This window comes from Salvelinus sp. IW2-2015, unplaced genomic scaffold (genome assembly GCF_002910315.2).
Source record: "Salvelinus sp. IW2-2015 unplaced genomic scaffold, ASM291031v2 Un_scaffold1509, whole genome shotgun sequence".
In the NCBI taxonomy this organism is placed as follows: Eukaryota; Metazoa; Chordata; class Actinopteri; order Salmoniformes; family Salmonidae; genus Salvelinus; species Salvelinus sp. IW2-2015.
The window spans coordinates 87276-110473 of record NW_019942953.1 but is presented as its reverse complement, the minus strand read 5'-3'; the positions used below and the strand labels follow the sequence as shown (position 1 = coordinate 110473).

The 23198-nt window shown below is 44.4% G+C and overlaps 2 protein-coding genes across 9 annotated transcripts in view; one reads left to right on the top strand and one right to left on the bottom strand.

Annotated features, from left to right (window-relative positions):
- Positions 1–5677: 5677 nt before the first annotated feature.
- Positions 5678–16480, bottom strand: khk (ketohexokinase). 8 transcript variants are annotated; one of them, XM_024138524.2, is made up of 9 exons: positions 16249–16479; positions 15549–15665; positions 14635–14769; positions 14037–14171; positions 9775–9847; positions 7492–7638; positions 6720–6808; positions 6324–6481; positions 5678–6202 (listed from the first exon to the last, which is right to left on the bottom strand). In XM_024138524.2, exons 1-9 carry the CDS (start codon positions 16338–16340, stop codon positions 6105–6107), a joined length of 1044 nt encoding a protein of 347 aa, XP_023994292.1. In that variant the 5' UTR covers positions 16341–16479; the 3' UTR covers positions 5678–6104. The 8 variants fall into 8 exon arrangements, with proteins under 8 accessions (XP_023994292.1, XP_023994296.1, XP_023994293.1 ...); XM_024138528.2 differs by lacking the exon at positions 7492–7638 and having other exon boundaries at positions 16249–16480; XM_024138525.2 differs by lacking the exon at positions 15549–15665 and having other exon boundaries at positions 16249–16480.
- Positions 16481–16983: 503 nt separating this feature from the next.
- LOC112071066 (ankyrin repeat and EF-hand domain-containing protein 1-like) overlaps positions 16984–23198 on the top strand; it is a 22917-nt gene continuing 16702 nt past the window's right edge. The window contains exons 1-3 of the mRNA XM_024138522.1: positions 16984–17199; positions 19363–19611; positions 21372–21507. Coding sequence (XP_023994290.1) covers positions 19372–19611; positions 21372–21507 — 376 coding nt within the window. The 5' untranslated portion in view covers positions 16984–17199; positions 19363–19371. The remainder of the gene's footprint in view (positions 17200–19362; positions 19612–21371; positions 21508–23198) is intronic.

Here is a 23198-nt window from a genome sequence, read left to right as displayed (position 1 = left end):
GTGGTTCTTTCTCAGGGCCGTGGTTCTTCTCAGGGGCTCGTGGGCTTTCTCAGGGGCCGTGGTCTTTCTCAGGGGCCTTGGTTTTCTCAGCACGGGCTGGTTTTCTCAGGGGCCCGGTCTCTTCTCCAGAGGGCCGTTGGTTCTTCTCAGGGGCGGTTCTTTCTTCAGCGGCGCGTGGTTCTTTCTCAGGGCCGTGGGTTGCTTTCTCAGGGGCGTGGTCTCTTGTCTCAGGGCCGTGGTTCTTCTCAGGGGCCTTGGTTCTTTCTCACGCGGGCTTGGTTCTCAGCTGGCTTCCAGGGGTCCGTGTTCTTCTCAGGGCCGTGGTCTTCTCAGGGCGTGGTTCTTTTCGCTGCTACGGGGCCCTTGGTTTTTTCTCAGGGCCTTGGTTGCTTTCTCAGGGGGCCTTTTCTTTTCGGGCCTGGTTCTTTCTCAGGGGGCATTTGGTTTTTCTCAGGGGCCTGTTCTTCTCAGGGCTTGTTCTTTCTCTCAGGGGCCTGGTTTTTCTCAGGGCTTGGTCTTTCCAGGGCCTGTTTTTCTCCAGGGGCGTTTCTTTCTTCAGGGGCCGTGGTTCTTTCTAGGAGCCGTGTCTTTCTCAGCGGCCTTGTTTCTCAGGGGCCTGTTCTTCTCAGGGGGCCGGTGGTTCTTTCTCAGGGGCTTGGGTCTTTCTCAGGGCCTTGGTTCTTTCTCTCAGGGGCCTGGTTCTTCCAGGGGCCGTGTTCTCTCAGGGGCCGTGGTTCTTTCTCAAGGGGCCGTGGTTCTCTTCTCAGGGCCCGTGGTTCTTTCTCAGGGGCCGTGGTCTTTCTCAGCGGGCCGTGGTTCTTTCTCAGGGCCGTGGTCTTTCCAGGGCCGTGGTCTTCTCAGGCCTTGGTTCTTTTCAGAGGGCCTTGTGTCTTCTTTCTCAGGGGCCTTGTTCTTTCTCATTGGGCCTTGGCTTCTCACGGGGCTGATACTGTATATGCAATACTCAGTATTTCTGGATGTCATTCGTTTGCACAACAACAACGATCCAGAATACTAAAACATACTTATGAGACTCATAACTTACAGTTTACAGTAAATCACAATAAATGAAAATGATTACATTTATAAACATTTATCCTCCTAATGTATTTGAAATGAAACTTAAACGGTACTAATCAAACGATCTTCAAACAAAGTGGATGATAATACATATTTATATAATCTCCATAGTCAGGTGACCGGTGGGTTAAAAGTAGTGTGTGTGTTCAGAACTGATGGCACTCGCTGGGTCAACTGTAACAGGCGGAACTATTTGACGGGCCTCCTTCTTGGCAACCTTTGATGATTCCTCCAGGGACATCTTTGCAATACATAAGCCACGTGATGGAATGAGGAACTGTCGTTTATTCATTCAAAAGGTTAAAGTAAGAGCTAATGGGTGGAGGCAGAGAAAGGGTTCATTCCCAGTAGTCTCAAAGTGGTCCCCTCTCACACACTGAATTCCTCTTCGCACTGCTGGGGCGAAGCGTAGCCAGTGGTTGAGTCGTAGGGGGCGGCCAGGTTAGCCTATGGTTAGAGCGTGGACTAGAAACCAAAAGTTGTCAAGTTGAATCCCCGAGTTACAAAGGTACAAATCTGTTGTTCTGACCCCTGACGATGGCAGTTACTCCAGCTGTTCTAAGGCCGTCATTGTAAATTAAATCTGTTTTAAACCTGACTTAAGTAAAGGTAAAACCTATTTTTTAACTACTGCAGACAACTGGACTATTGTGTGGCTCAGTTCTAAACTATCACTTGCCTGTGTGGCTCATTCCAAAGCTATCCACTTAGCCTGTGGGGAAAAGAGAAGGGGGATACCGTAGTGTTTTACAACGAAGCATCTTCTGCATTAACCCAACCTCTGTGATTCAAGAGGTACGGGGCTGCCATAATCAACACCACATCTTTGGCACTCAGGGAAACAGTGGGTTAACTGGGCCTGCTCAGGGGTTGAACAAACAATATTTTAATTACCTACATTCAGTTACAGGCCAACGCTCTAATCATAGGCTAATCCTGTGTGGCCAGTGGAAGGTCCTGGGTTCAATTCCCATCAGGGATCAACACATACTCAAACTCCATCCAAGACTATCAACCCAACATGGCTGTTACAACCAGAGATCCAACCCTTTGACAGGTCGCTAGATTTAGGTTAAGGCGCTATGTCGAGTCCATGTTTCTTATGCTTCACATAAAGAAGAGGCGCCCTTATCCACTTTTAGCTTTGAGATTCACCTAATAGAAGCAGCCATAAATTATGTGCCAAAACACTGTGTGGTTTTGAAATTCTCTCTTTCAATCCTGATCAAACTGTTGAACTATCAACTATCAAACTGTTGACTATCCAGACTACAAACTTTGAACTATCTGACAATCAAACGTGTTGAACTATCCAGCTATCAATACTGTGAACTATCTGACTATCACTGTTGAACTATCAGACTATCGAACTATCAGACTATCAACCTATCAAGCTACCAAACTATCAAATATCAAACTTCAACTATCAAGCTATCAAATGAATCGAACCTATCCAACTTATCAAATATCAGGGAGAAAATAAAACCAGCAGTAAGTTTCTTTTTACCTACCCTTTATGGCCGGTAGTGAATAGCCACAGAAGAAAGCCCCTTAACAGTGAAGGCTTGCAACTAAAAAGTCTGGTTGGATATGTCCAAATGGCTCCTTATTCCCCATAATAGTTCCAATGCTCCCTATTCCCCATATAGTCCCAAATGGCTACCTATTCCCATAATGTCCCATGGCTCTCCTATTCCCCATATAGCCAAAGGTCCGATTCCCTCATATATCCAAAATGGCTCATTCCGCCGAATAGTCCAATGGCTCCCTATTCCCCATATAGTCCAAATGGCCCTTAATCCCCATATTAGTCGAAAATGGTCCCATTCCCTGTAATTTGTGGAATATGGTGCATTTGGGAACGAATCCCGTGCAGGTTCCTCACCATTCATTTGTTTAGTCATCTGTCTGAAATCTGTTCCCTTTCTCAGGGTGGACCGTCTTCTGGCATCTTCATGACAGAGGACTACCATTTTGTAGATGGCCTAGGGAGATGGCACATAGATGAATAGAGAGAGACCATAGGAGTAGAGAGTTAAAAGCTATAATCCTTAATTGAAACATAACATGCAGCCACCCGCCTCTGTTTGTAAAAAGCTGAGAACTGTATACATATAACCCTAAAATTCATAGAGCTACCGGATGCCACGACTGACCGAAAACTAATCAGATTTTAACCATGTTTTATACAACGCTATACAGTGTTTTGTTACATTTATATCGTTTACAAACATTGTAGTAAAAAAGATCTATTTTGGGTTCTGAATGGGTACGACGTTGAACTAGAGCTCAATAGTAGGTAGCCGTGTTTACGATGCGCTTTTTGAGCCTGTGTTTACCATTATTTCTAGCATTATCCACTACTGTGCTGCAGGCAGAGATTCTAGGAAATGGTTCTTAACGACCCACAAGCTTTGTCCAATCCAATCCACGTCTGGTTTGCCTGTGTATTGGTGGGGGATGCCTAACCGGGTGAGGCGTAGCTCTGCTAATCTTAATTTAAAAAAAATATATATCTATTTCACAGGGAAACTATTTGTAGACAAGTAATCCTACAGTCGTGGCCAAAAGTTTGAGACTGACACAAATATTTAATTTCCACAAGTTGTGCTGCTCAGTGTCTTAGATATCTTGTCAGATGTAATATGGAATACTGAAGTGAAATACAAGCATTTCAAAGGTGTCAACGGCTTTTATGACAATTACATGAAGTTGATGTAAAAATGTCACATATTTTGCAGTGTTGACCCTTCTTTTTCAGACCTCTGCAATCCGCCTGGCATGCTGTCAATTAACTTCTGGGCTCAGCCGACTGATGGCAGCCCATTCTTCATAATCAATGCGTATTTCAGAATTTTGTGCGTTTGTGTTCTCCACCGCCTCTTGAGGATTGACCACAAGTTCTCAATGGGATAAGGTCGGGAGTTCCTGGCCATGGACCGCCAATATCGATGTTTTGTTCCCCGACCACTTAGTTATCACTTTTGCCTGACAAGGTCTCCATCACTGGAAAAGCATGCTTCTCAACACCAAACGTTCCGGATGGTTGGGAGAAGTTGCTCTCGAGGATGTGTCTGTCACCAATCTTATTCATGGCTGTTATTAGGCAAAATTCTGTGAGGGAGCCCACTCTTGCTGAAGAAGCAACCCCAACCATGAATGTCTCAATACTTACTGTGGCATAACACAGGACTGATGAGCGCTCACCTTGACTCTCCGGAACAAGCTTTTTTCCGGAGCGCCAACATCGAAGGGGATCATCAGAGAAACTATCTGTACCCAGTCCTCTAGCGTCCAAATCCCCTGTACCTTTTGCAGAATATCAGTCGTCCGATGTTTTCCTGAAGAAGTGGCTCTGCTGGCCTAGATCTGAAACCAACAACAGCACACACAAAGTCTCATCAACTTGCGAGCTCTTAACTGGTGGTGCCCGATCCCGCAGCTGAATCAACTTTAGGAGACGGCCCTGGCGCTTTGCTGGACTTTTTGGGCCGCCCTCGAAGCCTCTTCACAACAATTGAAACCGCTCTCCTTCGAAGTTCTTTGATGATCCGATAAATGGTTGATAGGTGGCAATCTTACGCAGCAATATCTTGCCTTGAAGCCCTTTTTGTGCAAGCAATGGGATGACGGCAATGTGTTTCCTTGAGGTAACATGTTGATCAAAGGAAGAACAATGATCCAAGCACCACCCTCCTTTTCAAGCTGCCAGGTCTGTTATTTCAAACTCAATCCAATCATGACAGTGATCTCACCTGTCCTCGTCAACACTCACACCTGTGTAACGAAAGAATCACTGATATTAATGTCGCTGGTCCTTTGTGTCAGGGCTGAAATTCAGTGGAATATGTTTTTTGGGATCAGCTTCCTTGCATGGAAAAGAGGGACTTTGAATTATTGCAATTTCATTTTGATCACTCTTCATAACATTCTGGAGTATATGCAAATTGCCATCAATGACAAACTGAGGCAGGCAGACTTGTGAAAATTAATATTTGATATTCTCAAGAACGTTGGCCACGATGTAACAGTACAGCTCACGTTGCTGATCTCTCCAACGGCTCAAATTGTAGTAAATGTGGGTCAGTTAAAGGTAGAAATCCACAAAATAAAACACTTTGGGTATTGTTTCATCAGTCCTCTATGACATGCAGTCCCAAATGTTTTCATGTCAGCGATCAAGTTTCAAGATATACGAACTTTCAAATACACGATAGTTCACCGTATGATGCATTTTGCTTCAGATGAACCTCTTGATGTTGCTCACTTTATTGTGTGGGACTAAATCAGGATCAACAGAGGTTTCTTGGTATCTTGAAACAAATTACTTTGAAGACAATTGATATCACCTACACACATTGGTTATGGGGCTATAGAGAACCCACCTGTACCATTGACAGATAAAGAGTTAAATCTTTTTGATTGCATCCCAATATTGCACTTTACACATCACAGAAACTGAAATATATACAAAAACTGTTTGACATGAACAGCCGATTTCGGTGGGGCCCCTGAGAAAGAACCAAGGCCCCTGAGAAAGAACCACGGCCCCTGAGAAAGACTTACAAGACTCTTTGTTGCCAGATAACGACAAATGTTATATTTATTCTGTTTTATTGCAAGAACGTTTTGTTAAAATCACCATAAGTTAGGTTTTAGGCCCTGTGCCTTTGAATGTGTGGCTAACTGATCCAACCCACTTCCGCTAGCATTGCTAGAATTTCAAAAAATGCTAGCCAGGAGAATCTGGACATTGCTTAATGAAACAGCTAACAATGGTTGGGAGGAAACAACAATAGTGAAAGACGAGAAAAAAACGTCTAAATAATTACTTTAACCTCCAAAACACAGGGGTTTGGCTTGAACTGTGTCTGTAAAAACTAATAGTACCTCTAATGCTGTTTTGCTGAGTGTTGAGACGTGACAAAACGTTCCTATACCTACTGCCAAGTTTGTGTTTGTAGAATTTTAAATAAAGTGTACTGTTATGTCAAAAACCCTCCATCTACAGTGCACGTTATTCTTCACTCTTTCTTTGTCACTATTTCGTCATATCCGTGGACACCACACTTCCTGCCTGCCACCTGGCAACCGAACGTGAGAGCTTCCTGTACTCCTCCTCCTACCAGGGGAGAGGGAGACAATAGATGATTGATTGCATTGTGGGTGTAGAAAATACAAATATCACCTTACCATTTGACTATGTGTAAAAAAAAATATTTAAAAAAGTAATATCATCTCACCATTTGACAGGGTGTAGATCACTGAAGCATTGAAAGTGTCGCCTGCTCCGAGCGTGTCCACAACGGCCTCCGGTGGAAAGGCATCTGAGTGGACCACTATGCCATCAGGACCCATCGCATCGGCCCCTTTCTCTGCCCAGGCACATATGAGGACAGCCCTGGAACACAGGAAGCCTACTTTCAGGTGTTGAGACTACAATGGAAAACTGGATCAGAATATGAAGAGTTAACAGTGGCATAAAGTTTTAGACTGTATCCCCCCCACATCCTCACCCTCTTTTTRCCAATCCGTCTGTCTGTCAGTCAGTCACTCTTTCCAGCCATCTTTCCATCCATCTGTCTCTCTACCTACCTGCCTGTCCCTCGCTCTCTTCCTTCATCTGTGTGTCCACTCACCCTTTCTTCACTCTGTGGTAGAGGCCCTTCAGAGCACTGGCAGCGGAGTGGAAGCCAAAGTGCATGGCCACATCCTTACTGACAAACACCTGGAGAGGAGACGTTGCTTCAGGTCAGGTACAGGGCAGTGTTATGACAGTTACCAGGTTTCGTAATGCCCTCTTTAATGCCAGCAATGACATAATCAGGATAAATAGTAAACTATCATTCTATACATGTTATATAAATCATATGACGCATGCACTGTTATTGCTTACATAGTACCTCAGTGAAACCACTCCACTTTTAAAATGCAAACTATGAATCGTGTCTTATAAGGCCATGTGGACTGGGCATCCTTATTAAGGGCATGTGGACTGGGCATCCTTATTAAGGCCATGTGGACTGGGCATCCTTATTAAGGCCATGTGGACTGGGCATCCTTATTAAGGCCATGTGGACTGGGCATCCTTATTAAGGCCATGTGGACTTGGCATCCTTATTAAGGCCATGTGGACTGGGCATCCTTATAAGGCCATGTGGACTGGGCATCCTTATAAGGCCATGTGGACTGGGCATCCTTATAAGGCCATGTGGGCTGGGCATCCTGAAGACGCAAGACACTCATAATAAAAATAATAAATAAATAATATCTATCTCCAAACCTGTAGAGAACGCTGAACATGTTTTTGATACAACATTCCTAAAGAGCATTGTCTGTCTAGATGTTGTCGGGGGGCATTGTTCCAGAGTGTTATGGGTGATACTCATGCTATCAGTGAGGGCGTCGTACCACATCACCATAGTGGAAGAGCTGGTACAGAGGCTCCCTGGTCTTCTCTATCTCCACGGATACGGTGATCCTGTGTTGCTGTGGCAACGTGTTGTTAGACAGCTCCACCTGCTGGATCATCTTCACCTGCTCCTCAGCATTACGGCCCTGTCATGTGTCAAACATGTGTCAAACATGTGTCAAACATGACCAGAACCTGTCATGGATGTTTCACTCTTGGTCATGTTTATAACATGTTTGTATTTTAAGTGTTATAAACAGTACATGATACAAAAATGGTTGAATCATGATTAAATATAGAGCTCTATGAAATAAATGTTAAAGGGGCGATCTACAGTTCAAATAACAGCAAAAGTGGACACCCAAGACACCTTTCTAGGTAAACAGTTTAGGGATGGGTCTGGAGAAATGTAACCACTCACAAATTCAGAGACAGGGCTATGGATGAAAAGGACTGATCATCCATGACATTAAAATGATTGTTTTAACCATGTGTTTTACAGTTACATTGTTTACAAACAATGGCGTAAAACAAGCTTATACTTTGGGTTATGGGGTTACGCAGCTGAACGAAGCTTATGAGGCATATATAAGTTATGTTCTTTAATGATATATAGCCATTGATTATTGATTTCAAAGTCCAAGCAATCGATTGCCCCTTTAGCCTCTGAGTAGAGTATCCGGATGACTGTGTGATCACGCTCTCCGTAGCCGATGTGAGCAAGACATTTAAACAGGTCAACATTCACAAGGCCGCAGGGCCAGACGGATTACCAAGGACATGTACTCAGAGCATGCGCGGACCAACTGCCAAGAGTCTTCACTGACATTTTTTAACTCTCCCTGACCAAGTCTGTAATACCTACATGTTTTAAGTGGACCACCATAGTCTCTGTTCCCAAGAAAGCGAAAGTAACCTGCCAAATGACTAACGCCCCGTAGCACACACGTCAGTAGCCATGAAGTGCATTGAAAGGCTGGTCATGGCTAACAGCATCATCATCCCGGAAACCCTAGACCCACTCTAATTCGCATAACGCACCAACAGACCCACAGATTAGAATGCTGTTCCTTGACAACAGCTCAGCGTTCAACACCATAGTGCCCACAAAGCTCATCACTAAGCTAAGGACCCTGGGACTAAACACCTCCCTCTGCAACTGGATCCTGGACTTCCTGACAGGCCGCCCCCAGGTGGTAAGAGTAGGCAACAACATATCTGCCACGCTGATCCTCAACACGAGGGCCCCTCAGGGGAGCGTGCTTAGTCCCCTCCTGTACTCCCTGTTCACCCACGATTGCGTGGCCAAGCACGACTTCCACACCATCATTAAGTTCGCTGACGACACAACTGTGGTAGGCAAAACAAAGGAGATGATCGTGGACTACAGGAAAAGGAGGGCTGAACACGCCCCRATTAACATCAACAGGACTGTAGTGGAGCGGGTCGAGAGTTTCAAGTTCCTTGGTGTCCACATCACCAACAAACTATCATGTTCCAAACACACCAAAAAAGTTGTGAAGAGGGCACGACAATGCCCTTTTCCCCCTCAGGAGAGTGAAAAGATTTGGCATGGGTCCTCAGATCCTCAAAAAAGTTATACAGCGGCATCATCGAGGGCATCCTGACTGGTTGCATCACCACCTGGTCTGGTAACTGCTCGGCATAAGGCGCTACAAAGGGTAGTGCATACATCCCAGTATATCACAGGGGCCAAGCTTCTTGCCCTCCAGYACCTCTATACTAGGCGGTGTCAGATGAAGGCCCAATACATTGTCAAAGACTCCAGTCACCCAAGTAATAGACGGTTCTCTCTGCTACCGCACGGCAAGCGGTACCAGAATGCCAAGTCTAGGACCAAAAGGCTCCTTAACAGCTTCTACCTCCAAGCTATAAGACAGCTGAACAATTAATAAAATGGCCACCCAGACTATTTACATGGATCCACCCCTTTGTTTTTACACTGCTGCAACTTGCTGTTTATTATCTATGCATAGTCGTTTTACCCCAACCTACTAGTGTAAATTACCTCYACTAACCTGTACCCCCTCACATGGACTCGGTACCAGTACCCTCTGTATAAAGCCGCATTATTGTGATTTTATTAATTATTATTTTCATAAAACTGCATTGTTGGTTAAGGTCTTGTAAGCAAGTATTTCACTGTAAGGTCTACACATGTTGTATTTGGCGAATGTGACAAATAACATTTGATTTGATCAATAAGGTCAAAGTTGAACCTAAATCTAGAGTAGAGTGTTCTATAACCTCTGTGAGCTCACCTCCCAGTGGATCCATTTGTACTGACTGAGATCTACCTCAGAGAAGTCTGCTGCTGACACATCAGGCAGGTTTCTGAGAGAGAGAGGGGGGGTGGAGAAAGAGAGGGAGAAGAGGGGAAAGAGAAGGGGGAAGAGAGGGAGGAAGAGAGAGAAGAGAGTTGGAGAGAGGGGGAAGAGAGGGAGAGGGGAGAGTTGGAGAGAGGGAGAGGGGTTAGAGCTGTCTCTTATACACATCTAGATGTGTATAAGAGACAGGTCTAATTGAGTGGATCTCATGACCTTCAGAGGGTAAAGTAATCATTTTAAGGGCGTTCTGAGAGAGAGAGGGGGGGTGGAGAAAGAGAGGGAGAGGGGGAAGAGGGGAAAGAGAAGGGGGAAGAGAGGGAGAGGGGAGTTGGAGAGAGGGGAGGAAGGGGGAAGAGAGAGAAAGAGAGGGGGAAGAGAGGGAGAAGAGGGGAAAGAGAAGGGGGAAGAGAGGGAGAGGGGAGTTGGAGATGTCTCTTATACACATCTAGATGTGTATAAGAGACAGGGGGAAGAGAGGGGGGAATAGACAGGGGGTGGAGGGGGAAAGAGATAAACAAAGATTTCCTTTTGTAAACAAAATTATTATTAACCTTATTGGATAGGCAACCTGGACTCAGGAGTAGATGTAACATAGTAAATGTTATTCCGGGACATAATTAGTACGATTAGTATGCCAGGTCACAGTTGTAAATGAGAACTTGTTCTCAACTGGCCTACCAGATTAAATAATGGTGAAATAAAAATGATATGTTATGTTTCGTATGGTATGTATTAATTTGTGGATGTCCATTATCCATTTCGTATGATATGTTATGAACTGCAATTCGTACAATATGCTACGAATTTGCAAAAATGTATCATATGTTACGAATTCCAATTTGTTGTAGCTAACATTAGCTAGGTGGCAAATACTCTAACATTAGCTAGGTTGCTAATGTTAGCTAGGCTAGGGGTTAGGGTTGAGGAGTCAGGTTAAAAGGGTTAAGATTAGTGGAAGGTTTAGCTAAGTAGTTACAAAGTAGCTAAAAAGTAGCTAGTTAGCAAAAATGTTACATTTGTCCATGATGAAATTCTAACGCGCAGCCTTTGGGTTGCTAGACATTTGCTTTATATGCCTGCTCATCCAACCTAACCAAACACCCTACTTTAGTTTTTGCCTTAAAGTAACCTTCTGTCTTTCGTAAACATACCAAACGTAACATATCATACGAATTTGAGTGTCCCCGGATTTACATTTATATGTWACGTCTAGTCTATGAGACCAGGCTGGGATAGGAAATCAAGCCAGCTTAATAGATATAGAATAGATTAGAATGAGAAAAGTTAGGCTACTGAGTTCATAATCAAAAACTGGGAGGAGGGTGTCAATCTCAAATCCGATTGGTTGTCATGTTAAACCATAGAGCCCTAGAAATGCACCCTACCAAGTTTAACAGAAAACTCATTTTGAAACGAGGGAACGTTCATACTCCCACCCTACTAGCTGATTGGCTGCTTTTTAGGCAATTAAAAAATAAATGGACCGGGAAAAAAAGGGGGYAAAATCTAGGTATTTTCTTGATGCTATGACAGAGTCTGCTGGTGATCCCTCTAAATTCTGGAAAACTGTTAACTCACTTAAACGAGGAAACTCCTCGACGTCCCTGCCAAAGCAAATTACATCGGAATCTGGGATCGTCAGCGATCAAACTTAAATTTGTGGTGTTTTTAATAAGCACTTTATTTCTGCTGGTTTTCTTTTTGAAAGAAAAAATGTCCAACATGATCCTGACCGGTCTATTGTTTCAGCCCCTCGGCCTTCAGCTGATGTGGAACACAGTAAGCCGGTTTTTAATTTCCAAAAGGTCACAGAAGATGAGGTCTTATCTGCTATAGATTCTAAGAAATCATTAGGCGCTGACAATCTGGATCCATATTTACTCAAGTGTGCAGCACCTATTATTGTTAGTGCAGTGACGCATAGCTTCAATCAAACAGTCATAGGAAAGATTCCTAAAGCTTGGAAAACAGCTTTTGTTTTACCACTCCAAGGGAGGTGATGGTAGTGAATTGGATAATTATCGGACCATCTCTAAGCCCTCCTGTTTGGCTAAAATTCTAGAGTAATTCTTGAATAGGCAAGTACAATCATTTTTAACCGTTAACAATACTATTTCTAGCAATCAATCTGGCTTCAGACCTAAACACAGTGTTGTAAATTATATTACTAATTCCCTAGATAATAGAAAGTACTGTGCCGCATTGTTCATAGTTTTGTCTAAAGCTTTTGACACTGTAGACCATGCGATACTTTTGGGTAAGCTGTCGTTAATAGGACTGGGATCGGAAGCCTGTCGTTGGTTTCATGACTATCTAAAGGATAGAAATCAGGCTGTTAGAGTTGACGGCATCCAGTCGGAGCCATTGGAGTTGGTTAAAGGGGTCCCACAAGGTTCTATACTTGGTCCATTACTGTTCACTCTCTACATAAACAATATCGGTGATGAGGTAAAAGAAAGTGTAAAATTCATCTATATGCTGATGACACTCATGTACTCTATTGCTACAACGGTTGACCAAGCATTATCGCAGCTGGAGACAGATTTTAAGATATTACAAGGGTCTTTTTTAAAGTTGAAACTTGTATTAAATGCAAAAAGGGAAAAAACACATTTTGTGATTTTTAATAGGTTCAAAAAGTTGGTTGAAAATACACTTGCACTTACGAGCTCAGATGGCTCTCGAATTATTCAGGTCTCTGCATAGAAATACTTAGTGATATGGTTGGATGATAAACTGTCTTTTAGAATGCATGTTGATGAACTGTGTAAACGGCAACAACAAAAAATCAAGCAAGGCTTCCTCTATAGAAACAGGACATGTTTGTCCTCCACAAATAGAAGACAAATTGTGCAAACTACTTTTATGTCTCTTATAGATTAAGGGGATATTATCTACATGCTACGGCATCAACACTTAAATCGCTGGATGCTAGTTATCATTGCACACTTAGGTTTATTACAGGTGCTAGCTACAGAACTCACCACTGTGTTTTATCTCAAAATGTGGGTTGGACTTCGCTGTTGAGACGAGAACAACATGCTCTCGTGTTTGTCTATAAAGCACTTCTGAATAAACGACCTTCTTATTTATCATCACTCATCAACATAATTATAATTCCTAAAACCAGGTCTCAACATGGATTACACTTGAGGTGCCTGCGATTTCCACAGAGTTGATTATGGCTGCCTTTTCCTGTTACGCTCCTTGCTTATGGAATAGCCTGCAGACTAAACTTAAACTTGAGACACTTGTCCCCCTTGCCCATTTTAAACATTTATTGGAGGATTTTTATTTTGCTTGTAACTGCTTCGGGTAATGCAAGTTCTTGTGCTGTTAGGGGAATAACCTATGTGTAAATGTAATAATCTGCCGCTGTATTTTTTTGTGTTATCTGTGATCGTTTTGTTTGTCTTGTGTAGTTTCTTAATCATTGTACCTAAACTGTATGTGTAAACATGTACACGCAGGGCCCAGCTGTAAAAGAGACCTTGGTCTCAGTCTGTGTTCCTTGTTGAAATAAAGGTAGAATACTACTTCTCTATGGAAATCACATCGCATGATAGTGTTATCAATGGATGAAATGACATTGTAACAACACATTTAGCATGCAATGATCGAATTGGTAGAATTAGAGATGATCCCCAGAATTAACCCACGCAGCGCCACTGCAGTCAGACACGCCCCTAACCCTACGTTTACAGGACATACTGCTACAAACTGTAAAACTGATGATACATTGGCAATATTGCCTCAAATTTGCTAGTGTATCATGGCCTTAACTGACTTGGCTTTGAGTAACATCCATCTATACTGTAATGAATATCTCACTCACTAATTATTAACTGACTGACAAATGATTAACTCACTCACTTGGCTCAAGAAGTTTGACTAAGAATGACAATCTTACAACACCCTTTGAGCTGATATTGTGAGGCAGTTATCTGGCTACAGCGTTGTGTGACGCTCCATTCTGGCTCTATTCTGGCTACATTCTGGCTCCATCCTGGCTCCATTCTGGCTCCATTCTGGCTCTATACCGGCTCTATACCGGCTCCATTCTGGCTCCATTCTGGCTCCATTCTGGCTCCATTCCGGCTCTATTCTACTGCAGTGGAGCAGCATATCCCGTATTAGACCCAACCACAGCATTACAGGATCCAGCGCCGGATCGTCCGCCACGTTGCGTGTCTTACGTGTCGGAGAGGACGACCGTGCGTGAGCCGCTGGGCGGACACACCACGCAACACGCACATGGGGTCTCCCCCTCCCGCTGCCAGGCAACGGACGAAATGTCCACCCCGCGGCGAGAGAAATCGCCCACGATGAAACTGACAGAGCAGGGAGACAGACACACACAAACACGCAACCCTCAATGAACCCAATGATAATGATACTACATACATCGTCGTTATATCATGTCATCATTATTGTGATAAATAATGATGATAATAATAACACGTGTTTCCTCTGGCCTGAAGGGACGGAGCGGGGGGGGAACATTTGCTGCAGACTGGGAGACGAGGGCATAACCTATGACCTCTGAGAAGCAGACCTGGGACATGGGGTAGAGCAGGGGGTTAGTGGGGACAGGTTTCCACCTAGTGGTAGAGACAGGGATAGCAGCACAGGAGAGCCCAAGTGGAGAAGTGAGCAAGTGAGTGTGAGTGAGGAATTTTAGGAGAATATCTGAATTGAACCTACACACACACACACAGACACACAACTAAACACACAGCTAAACACAGACACACCTACCTAAACACAGACACACACCTAAACACAGACACAAACCTGTTCATGTGTAGGATGGTGCGAGTGCCCGTGGTCACATTGCTTATGATCATAGAGGTAGGGAAGGAGCTGTGAGGGTGTTCTGATAGGAGAGAGATGTCAATCTGGTACTTCTGAAAGTCATCTAGTACGAAGCTGTGGGATATAGTCACTGTATAAGAAAGAGAGATGTCTAGACAGACAGTTATTGTTGTTGAGATCCATAACTGTTCTCGATCACACCACCACCACCACCTCAGGAAAAACTGGAATAAATGATGGCAGATTTGGAAGATGTCTTTGTAACACCAAAAGGACATGAAATAAACAAAAAACAGCCTGTCTTAACTGATTCTAAACATGAAATAAATCCCCAAAAGTAGCCCTAAGAATTGATTCTACCAAAACACATGAAATAAATCCCCAAAAGTAGACCTAAGGTTTGATTCTACCAAAACACATGAAATAAATCCCCAAAAGTAGACCTAAGAATTGATTCTACCAAAACACATGAAATAAATCCCCAAAAGTAGACCTAAGAATTGATTCTACCAGAACACATGAAATAAATCCCCCAAAGTAGACCTAAGATGAGAGAATAAAATACATGTTATTATTTTTATAATAATCCATGAGTTTGTCATATGTAAAATCTTTATAAACTGGGTGGTTTGAGRCCTGAATGCTGATTGGCTGACAGCCATGGTATATCAGACCGTATACCACSAAACATTTATTTTTACTGCTCTAATTGCGTTGGCAACCAGTTTATAATAGCAATAGGGCACCTCTGGGAATTGTGATATACGGCTAAGGGCTGTGTCCAGGCACACCGCGATGCGTCGGGCTTAAGAACAGCCCTTAGCCGTGGTATATTGGCCATATACCACACCTCCTCGGGCCTTATTGCTTTAAATTGACAACAGGCTACTTACTCTGCAACATGCCCAGGAGCTAGGGACCCCATGAACGCACAGGGAGCGCCAAGGAGTGACAGCACAGTGCACGAGTTGGACGCGTTCCCACCACGCTGCCATCGTTGAGACAAACACCTGTGCGCACATGCAGAGGCATGGGTGAATAACAGACAGCTGTAATATCTTAGTTTTGGTAGTACCCATGACTGCCCTCCTTCAAGTCATTCATTTGCTGTTGTGAATTTACTGACTAGTGTAGCAATATTGAAACAACGGCTTTCATGTTTCTTTTCGGGCTAGTCTAGTGCAAGTAGGATATATCTTAGTAGGTCTAGGCGTGAAGAACGTGAGATCGAAGTTAACGTAAAACTCATTTCATTATGATTTTTGCAAGCTAGTGGTACAGCGAAGTGTGTAGTTCGTTTACAAGTGGATCTGTCACAGCCCCTAGCCATAACATTTACGTCTACCCTTACTCTAACCAACCCTAACCCTTACCTTAACCATTTTAAATGTCAACTTCAAATGGGGTAGGGACGTACCAAGGATCCCGCATCGCAATGAGCTAAGTAGGAGAGTATTGCGCAGGCGCAGAGCTTTATTCGCTCCGCTCCGTAATCATAAAAAGGGTGTGAGTGTTTTTAGGACTGTAGCTATGTAATTGAAACGGTAAATGCACCAGAGATGATGAGTGCATTCAGTATGAAACATCACGTACCTGGTGTCAGTGTCCTCTTCCGGGTATTTGTCCACCACATTGATAATATCCAGACATACCAGCCCGATGCACAGTATCTTTTTGTCACCCATGTTCCCTGCGTGAAATAACGGGACTTTGAACTTCGGATACAATGTTGCTCATATCACACTTGTGTGGTCTTTGAACCCCAGATAGGTGACCACCAATAGGGCGAGACGAGCACGGTCTGGCTCTGCTTTGCTGAGCGTGTGCGCCTGCGCCGCTTATCCTTCATCTTTGAAGAAACATGTTTTCCCCCCTGAAAGTTCCCGAGTGTAACCGAAAGATGGCGCTGTTGAAAACTCATACAGTATGCTACAGGTATTCTATTCTACCTGGTAGTTAATTGCGTTCACCTGATAGTTCATTGGATTCATCTGGTGTCCCAGCTCTAAATCAGTCCCTGATTTGAGTGATATAATTAAAACCAGCAGTACTCGGGTCTCCAGGCTCGGAGTTGAGAACCACTGAGCTAGCGTATCAGAAATGATTTGGTTATGGCTTGAATAAAGTGTTGGAAAGTTTCAAGTGATTTATTTATTTGCGCACATTTTCTAAATGTATAAATAGGTCAGAGTGACTTGACATGAAAGCCTACTTACATATACCATTTACCCAGTGTTACATTGAAATAAAGTTTTACAATAGTAACTTGATATTCCTGGCCTGTGGCGTTTAGAATGCAGACCCGTTCTACCAGCTCAGAATGTGATCTCACAGTGCGCGGTTGCTCCGGCGACCAGAGAAATCCCAGACTGAGAGGTTCTGCTTCCAAACAATATGTCCTGTCACTAGTGATTTGTTACGAGTTAGGTACAGTGGTCAACAGCGCAGTGTCACCATGTTGCTGAATGGAATGGTGCTATTTGGACTCTTTTGTCTGGGGATACTGTAGAGAAGCAGTGATTCGAAGGCACTGAATTTGACAGGGTAAGTTATGGGGCCTGAACTATGCTATCGGGTAGCCCGAAAATATTGTTGGTATCTCAGATTGTTCTGGCAAGTCTCACATAGAAACGTCATTGGGAGGAAGGATGTTTGAAACGCTTTTTACATTTGTATCCAAAACAATGTTTTAGAATATTATGAAAGTGTCTATTTTATGCTCTTTGTAGACCTATACATAGCATGTATAGTTCCTAAAAGACCCTATGATGCAGACATCTTATGATACAGACATCTTGTTGTCATTATACGTCTCATAGTGTGCTCTAACATACGCAGTGTCTTGATGAAATGTTTTTTTTTAAATCACATTCATTTATTAAACAAAACAAAATTGTAATATCTAAAAAAGTACTATTTTTTATTTATTTTTTAGAAATAATGTTGGAACATTATATTCTTCAAATGCATCACATTTCCAGAGTGGGCTACCTGGTACTTTTGAAGATATGACATTATTGACGTTATAGGTAATTAACCAATCACAGCAGTCCTTTACAATTGCATATTCAGTAAATCACCAGCAGAGGGAGTTCTTTTTGAATCCATTTTCCCATTCACTGTGTTGGAGGTGCTCATTAAATATATCATCAATTAAAAATGAGCAGAGAGCCCACTCTGGAAATTTGATGTACTTGTAGAGCGGTGGTCATCAACCCGGGCGATCGACTGGTCGATCTCCAAGGAATTCCTAGTCGATCACCAAACATTTCTGTTTAAAAAAAAACAAACAATGATAAAGCCTATTTTTTGGGGGGGGTTGTGCTGTTGGTGGTAGGTGCACTTGATTCAGCAGCCCTAGCGCCGGGAAGGCAAATTATTTCCTTTTTGAACAATTTCCTGTGTCTGAAGTAGAACTCTGCCTACCCGGCAGGCCCAGAGAGCAAATCAAGTGCACTTATAGGCCTACCGCAGGCCAATCAGATAGCTCAGATCACCATGTCTGCACAGTTTCCTCGAGCCATAGACAGTAAAAAAAAAAGCCTCGAACATACAGCAAAGTCAATACTGTGAGATTTCTCAAATGTTAGAACCATAACTTCAGAGAGCAAAGAGCTGTTTTTATGAGTGAGTTCATGTTTAAGTTGTTATTCAGCATTGTCAACACTTTGTTCAACACTTTCATGAGCCATAAAATGTGTGTTCTCTCTACTTCCACTCAGGCTACAACCAGCACTGCAGCCGCACTGAAGGAGTATAGCAAAGTGTTCTGATAAGATTGCGTTTTTATATTAGTGTCTTGTGTCTTTTTTAATATCAAGGAATATTTCACTTTCTCTGGTCATAGGAGTAACAACATGAATTGGTGCATGAGGCCTTACAGGAGGCATGTGAAGGTCTATAAAGATGCCTTACAGGAGGCATGTGAAGGTCTATAAAGAGGCCTTACAGGAGGCATGTGAAGGTTCTATAAAGATGCCTTACAGGAGGCATGTGAAGGTCTATAAAGATGCCTTACGGGAGGCATTTGAAGGTCTATAAAGAGGCCTTACGGGAGGCATGTGAAGGTCTATAAAGATGCCTTACAGGAGGCATGTGAAGGTCTATAAAGATGCCTTACGGGAGGCATGTGAAGGTCTATAAAGATGCCTTACAGGAGGCATGTGAAGGTCTATAAAGATGCTTACGGAGGCATTTGAAGGTCTATAAAGAGGCCTTACGGGAGGCATGTGAAGGTCTAATAGAGGCATTACAGGAGGCATGTGAAGGTCTATAAAGATGCTTACGGGAGGCATGTGAAGGTCTATAAAGATGCCTTACAGGAGGCATGTGAAGGTCAATAAAGATGCCTTACAGGAGGCATGTGAAGGTCTATAAAGAGCCTAAAATGTCCACATATGATTTTCACTGAAATAGTTTGTGGTAAAAATGTAAAAAGCATTTCAAACATCCTTCCTCCCAAAGAAGTTTCAATGTGAGAATTGGCAGAACAATCTGAGATTCCCAAAATATTTTCTGGCTTTTTTCCCGGCGTGGAATCGTCCAGATAAATACAGTAAGCGTTATTAGTAGTATTGGTAGAAAATACAATTTGAGAAAAATCTAATGTAACCCTTGCCTATACCTCCTCCCCTACTCACCCTATATACACTCACTCTCTTCTTCTCTCCCCTGCCCATCGTCTCTCCATCTCCTCTCCCTCCCCAGGCTGCAACCATGACCCAGAGTGGAGGTGTGAACGTACACAGCGCGGTGGCCGAGGATCGTCTGGAGGTGCTGCAGGTGTACCGTCTGCTGCAGTGCGTACGCGAGGGAGACACGCCCGCGATAGAGAAGATGGTGCGCCTGGGCGTGCCCAACCTCATCAACCTGACAGAGCCCAGCGAGGGAAACGCCGCCATGCACCTGGCCTGCGTGGCCAACGACACCGACATGGTGCGCTTCCTGCTCTCACAGGTAGGCCCGGTGTCCAGTCTACCAATCATCATTTAGCGCTATCAGGCCCGGTGTCCAGTCTACCAATCATCATTTAGCGCTATCAGGCCCGGTGTCCAGTCTACCAATTTTCCCCCAATTGTTCAATTTAGCGCTATCAGGCCGTTGTCCAGCTCTAGCCAATCATCATTTAGCGCTATCAGGCCCGGTGTCCAGTCTACCAATCTCATTTTAGCGCTTCAGGCCGTGTTCCAGTCTACCAATCATCATTTAGCTTATCAGGCCCGGTGTCCAGTCATACCAATCATCATTTAGCGCTATCAGGCCCGGTGTCCAGTCTACCAATCATCATTTAGTCGTTATCAGGCCGGTGTCCCAGTTACCAATCATCATTTAGCGCTGATCAGGCCCGGTGTCCAGTCTACCATCATCATTTAGCTTATCAGGCCCGGTGTCCAGTCTACAATCATCATTTTACGCTATCAGCCCGGTGTCCGTCTACCAATCATCATTTAGCGTATAGCCCGGTGTCAGTCTACCAATCACTCATTAGCGTTATCAGGCCCTGTCAGTCTACCATCACTTTACCTATCAGGCCGGGTCAGTACCAATCATCATTTAGCGTATCAGCCCGGTGTCCAGTCTACCAATCATCATTTAGCGCTATCAGGCCCGGTGTCCAGTCTACCAATCATCATTTAGCGCTATCAGGCCCGGTGTCCAGTCTACCAATCATCATTTAGTATCAGGCCCGGTGTCCAGTCTACCAATCATCATTTAGCGCTATCAGGCCGGTGTCCAGTCTACCAATCATCATTAGCGTTTCAGGCCCGGTCCAGTCTACCATCATCATTTAGCGTTATCAGGCCCGGTGTCCAGTCTACCAATCATCATTTAGCGCTATCAGGCCCGTGGTCCAGTCTACCAATCATCATTTAGCGTATCAGCCCGGTGTCCAGTCTACCAATCATCATTTAGCGTATCAGGCCCGGTGTCCAGTCTACCAATCATCATTTAGCGTTATCAGGCCCGGTGTCCAGTCTACCAATCATCATTTAGCGTATCAGGCCTTCCAGTCTACCAATCATCATTTAGCCTATGGCCCGGGTTCCAGCTACCATATCATTTAGCGTCTATCAGGCCCGGTGTCCAGTCACCAATCATCATTTAGCGCTATCAGGCCCGGTGTCCAGTCTACCAATCATCATTTAGGTTTATCAGGCCCGGTGTCCAGTCTACCAATCATCATTAGCGCTATCAGGCCCGGTGATCCAGTCTACAATCATCATTTAGCGCTATCAGGACCCGGTGGCCAGTCTACCAATCATCATTTAGCTGCTATCAGGCCCGGTGTCCAGTCTACAATCATCATTTAGCGCTATCAGGCCCGGTGTCCAGTCTACCAATCATCATTTAGCGTTATCAGGCCCGGTGTCCAGTCTACCAATCATCATTTAGCGTTATCAAAACCGTCGCCTTCATCCTAAACAGGGTTCGCTGTCACTTTAAATCCTGATACTAGTGTAGTACCCCTATTTGTGATTACAGTACAACATCTACCAAGAGGTCTGGACCTTTGTGCCGTAGGTGGGAGTGCAGCCATACAGTCTCTGGTTCAAGCCCTGCTCTAGCTCATTCCCTGAACCGTTACAGTATCCATCGTCATATTTCCTGCTTGTTCTTTGGGCGGTTTAGACCAGGTTTTACTGTTAAGCACTTTTTCACAAATGTATTTGATAAAACCTTTAGCTCTATTGATGTTCCCCACCGTTTCCTCCCAGGGTGCACACCCTAACATCCAGGACAAGAAGGGGCGTACGCCCGTCATCCTGGCAGCTCAGCTGGGCCATGACAACATGGTCGCCCTGCTGGCCAAGAATCACGCCAACATGGACGTGGTCGACACCGAGGGAAAAGGTAGGTAGGGAGAGGTTCTCTACCCTGCTCCCAGATCTGTTTGCACTGTCTGTGACAGGGTTGGTCATTGTCTGTGACAGTGACTCCTATGGTTGTTGTCTGTGACAGTGACTCCTATGGGCGTTGTCTGTGACAGTGACTCCTATGGTCGTTGTCTGTGACAGTGACTCCTATGGTCGTTGTCTGTGACAGTGACTCCTATGGTCGTTGTCTGTGACAGTGACTCCTATTTGGTCGTTGTCTGTGACAGTGACTCCTATGGTCGTATGTCTGTGACAGTGACTCCTATGGTCGTTGTCTGTGACAGTGACTCCTATGGTCGTTGTCTGTGACAGTGACTCCTATGGTCGTTGTCTCTGTCCAGTGACTCCTATGGTCGTTGTCTGGACAGTGACTCCTATGGTCGTTGTCTGGGACAGTGGACTCTATGGTCGTTGTCTGGGACAGTGACTCCTATGGTCGTTGTCTGTGACCAGTGACTCCTATGGTCGTTGTCTGTGGACAGTGACTCTATGGTCGTTGTCTGTGACAGTGACTCCTATGGTCGTTGTCTGTGACAGTGACTCCTATGGTCGTGTCTGTGACAGTGACTCCTATGGTCGTTGTCTGTGACAGTGACTCCTATGGTCGTTGTCTGGGACAGTGACTCCTATGGTCGTTGTCTGGCAGTGACTCCTATGGTCGTTGTCTGTGACAGTGACTCCTATGGTCGTTGTCTGTACAGTGACTCCTATGGTCGTTGTCTGTGACAGTGACTCCTATGGTCATTGTCTGTGGCAGTGACTCCTATGGTCGTTGTCTGTGACAGTGACTCCTATGGTCGTTGTCTGTGACAGTGACTCCTATGGTCGTTGTCTGTGACAGTGACTCCTATGGTCATTGTCTGTGACAGTGACTCCTATGGTCGTTGTCTGTGACAGTGACTCTATGGTCGTTGTCTGGGACAGTGACTCCTATGGTCGTTGTCTGTGGACAGTGACTCCTATGGTCGTTTGTCTGTGGACAGTGACTCCTATGGTCGTTGTCTGTGACAGTGACTCCTATGGTCGTTGGTCATGTCTGACAGTGACTCCTATGGTCGTTGTCTGTGACAGTGACTCCTATGGTCGTTGTCTGTGACAGTGACTCCTATGGTCGTTGTCTGTGACAGTGACTCCTATGGTCGTTGTCTGGGACAGTGACTCCTATGGTCGTTGTCTGTACAGTGACTCCTATGGTCGTTGTATGTGACAGTGACTCCTATGGTCAAGCCAGAACAAACAGATGTGGGAGCAGGCTAAGGGACGTTGAAAATGATGGGCAAACATCACCGGAGCCATATACTTTAGAGAGTTGGGCCAACTTTTAGGTTGTAAAATATCGTTCTAATTCTAGACATTCAGTGACATGGCGTTGTTTAAATATTCCCCGTGTCATGTTAATGGGGAGATACATGGCTGCCATAGAATGTTGTAGTGTCATGTAAATGCATCATAATGCAGAACCTCAATGTCCCATCTCTCTAAATACATGGCTCTGAACAACACCAACTTGTAGAGGAGTTTTGTATCTGTTCTAACCCCAACCCTAACCACCTAACTTTAACACCTAACCTAACCCCCTAACCTTACCTAAACCCCCCACCTAACCTACCCTAACCACCTAACCTAACCCTAACCACCTAACCTTAACCCCACCTAACCCTTACCTCT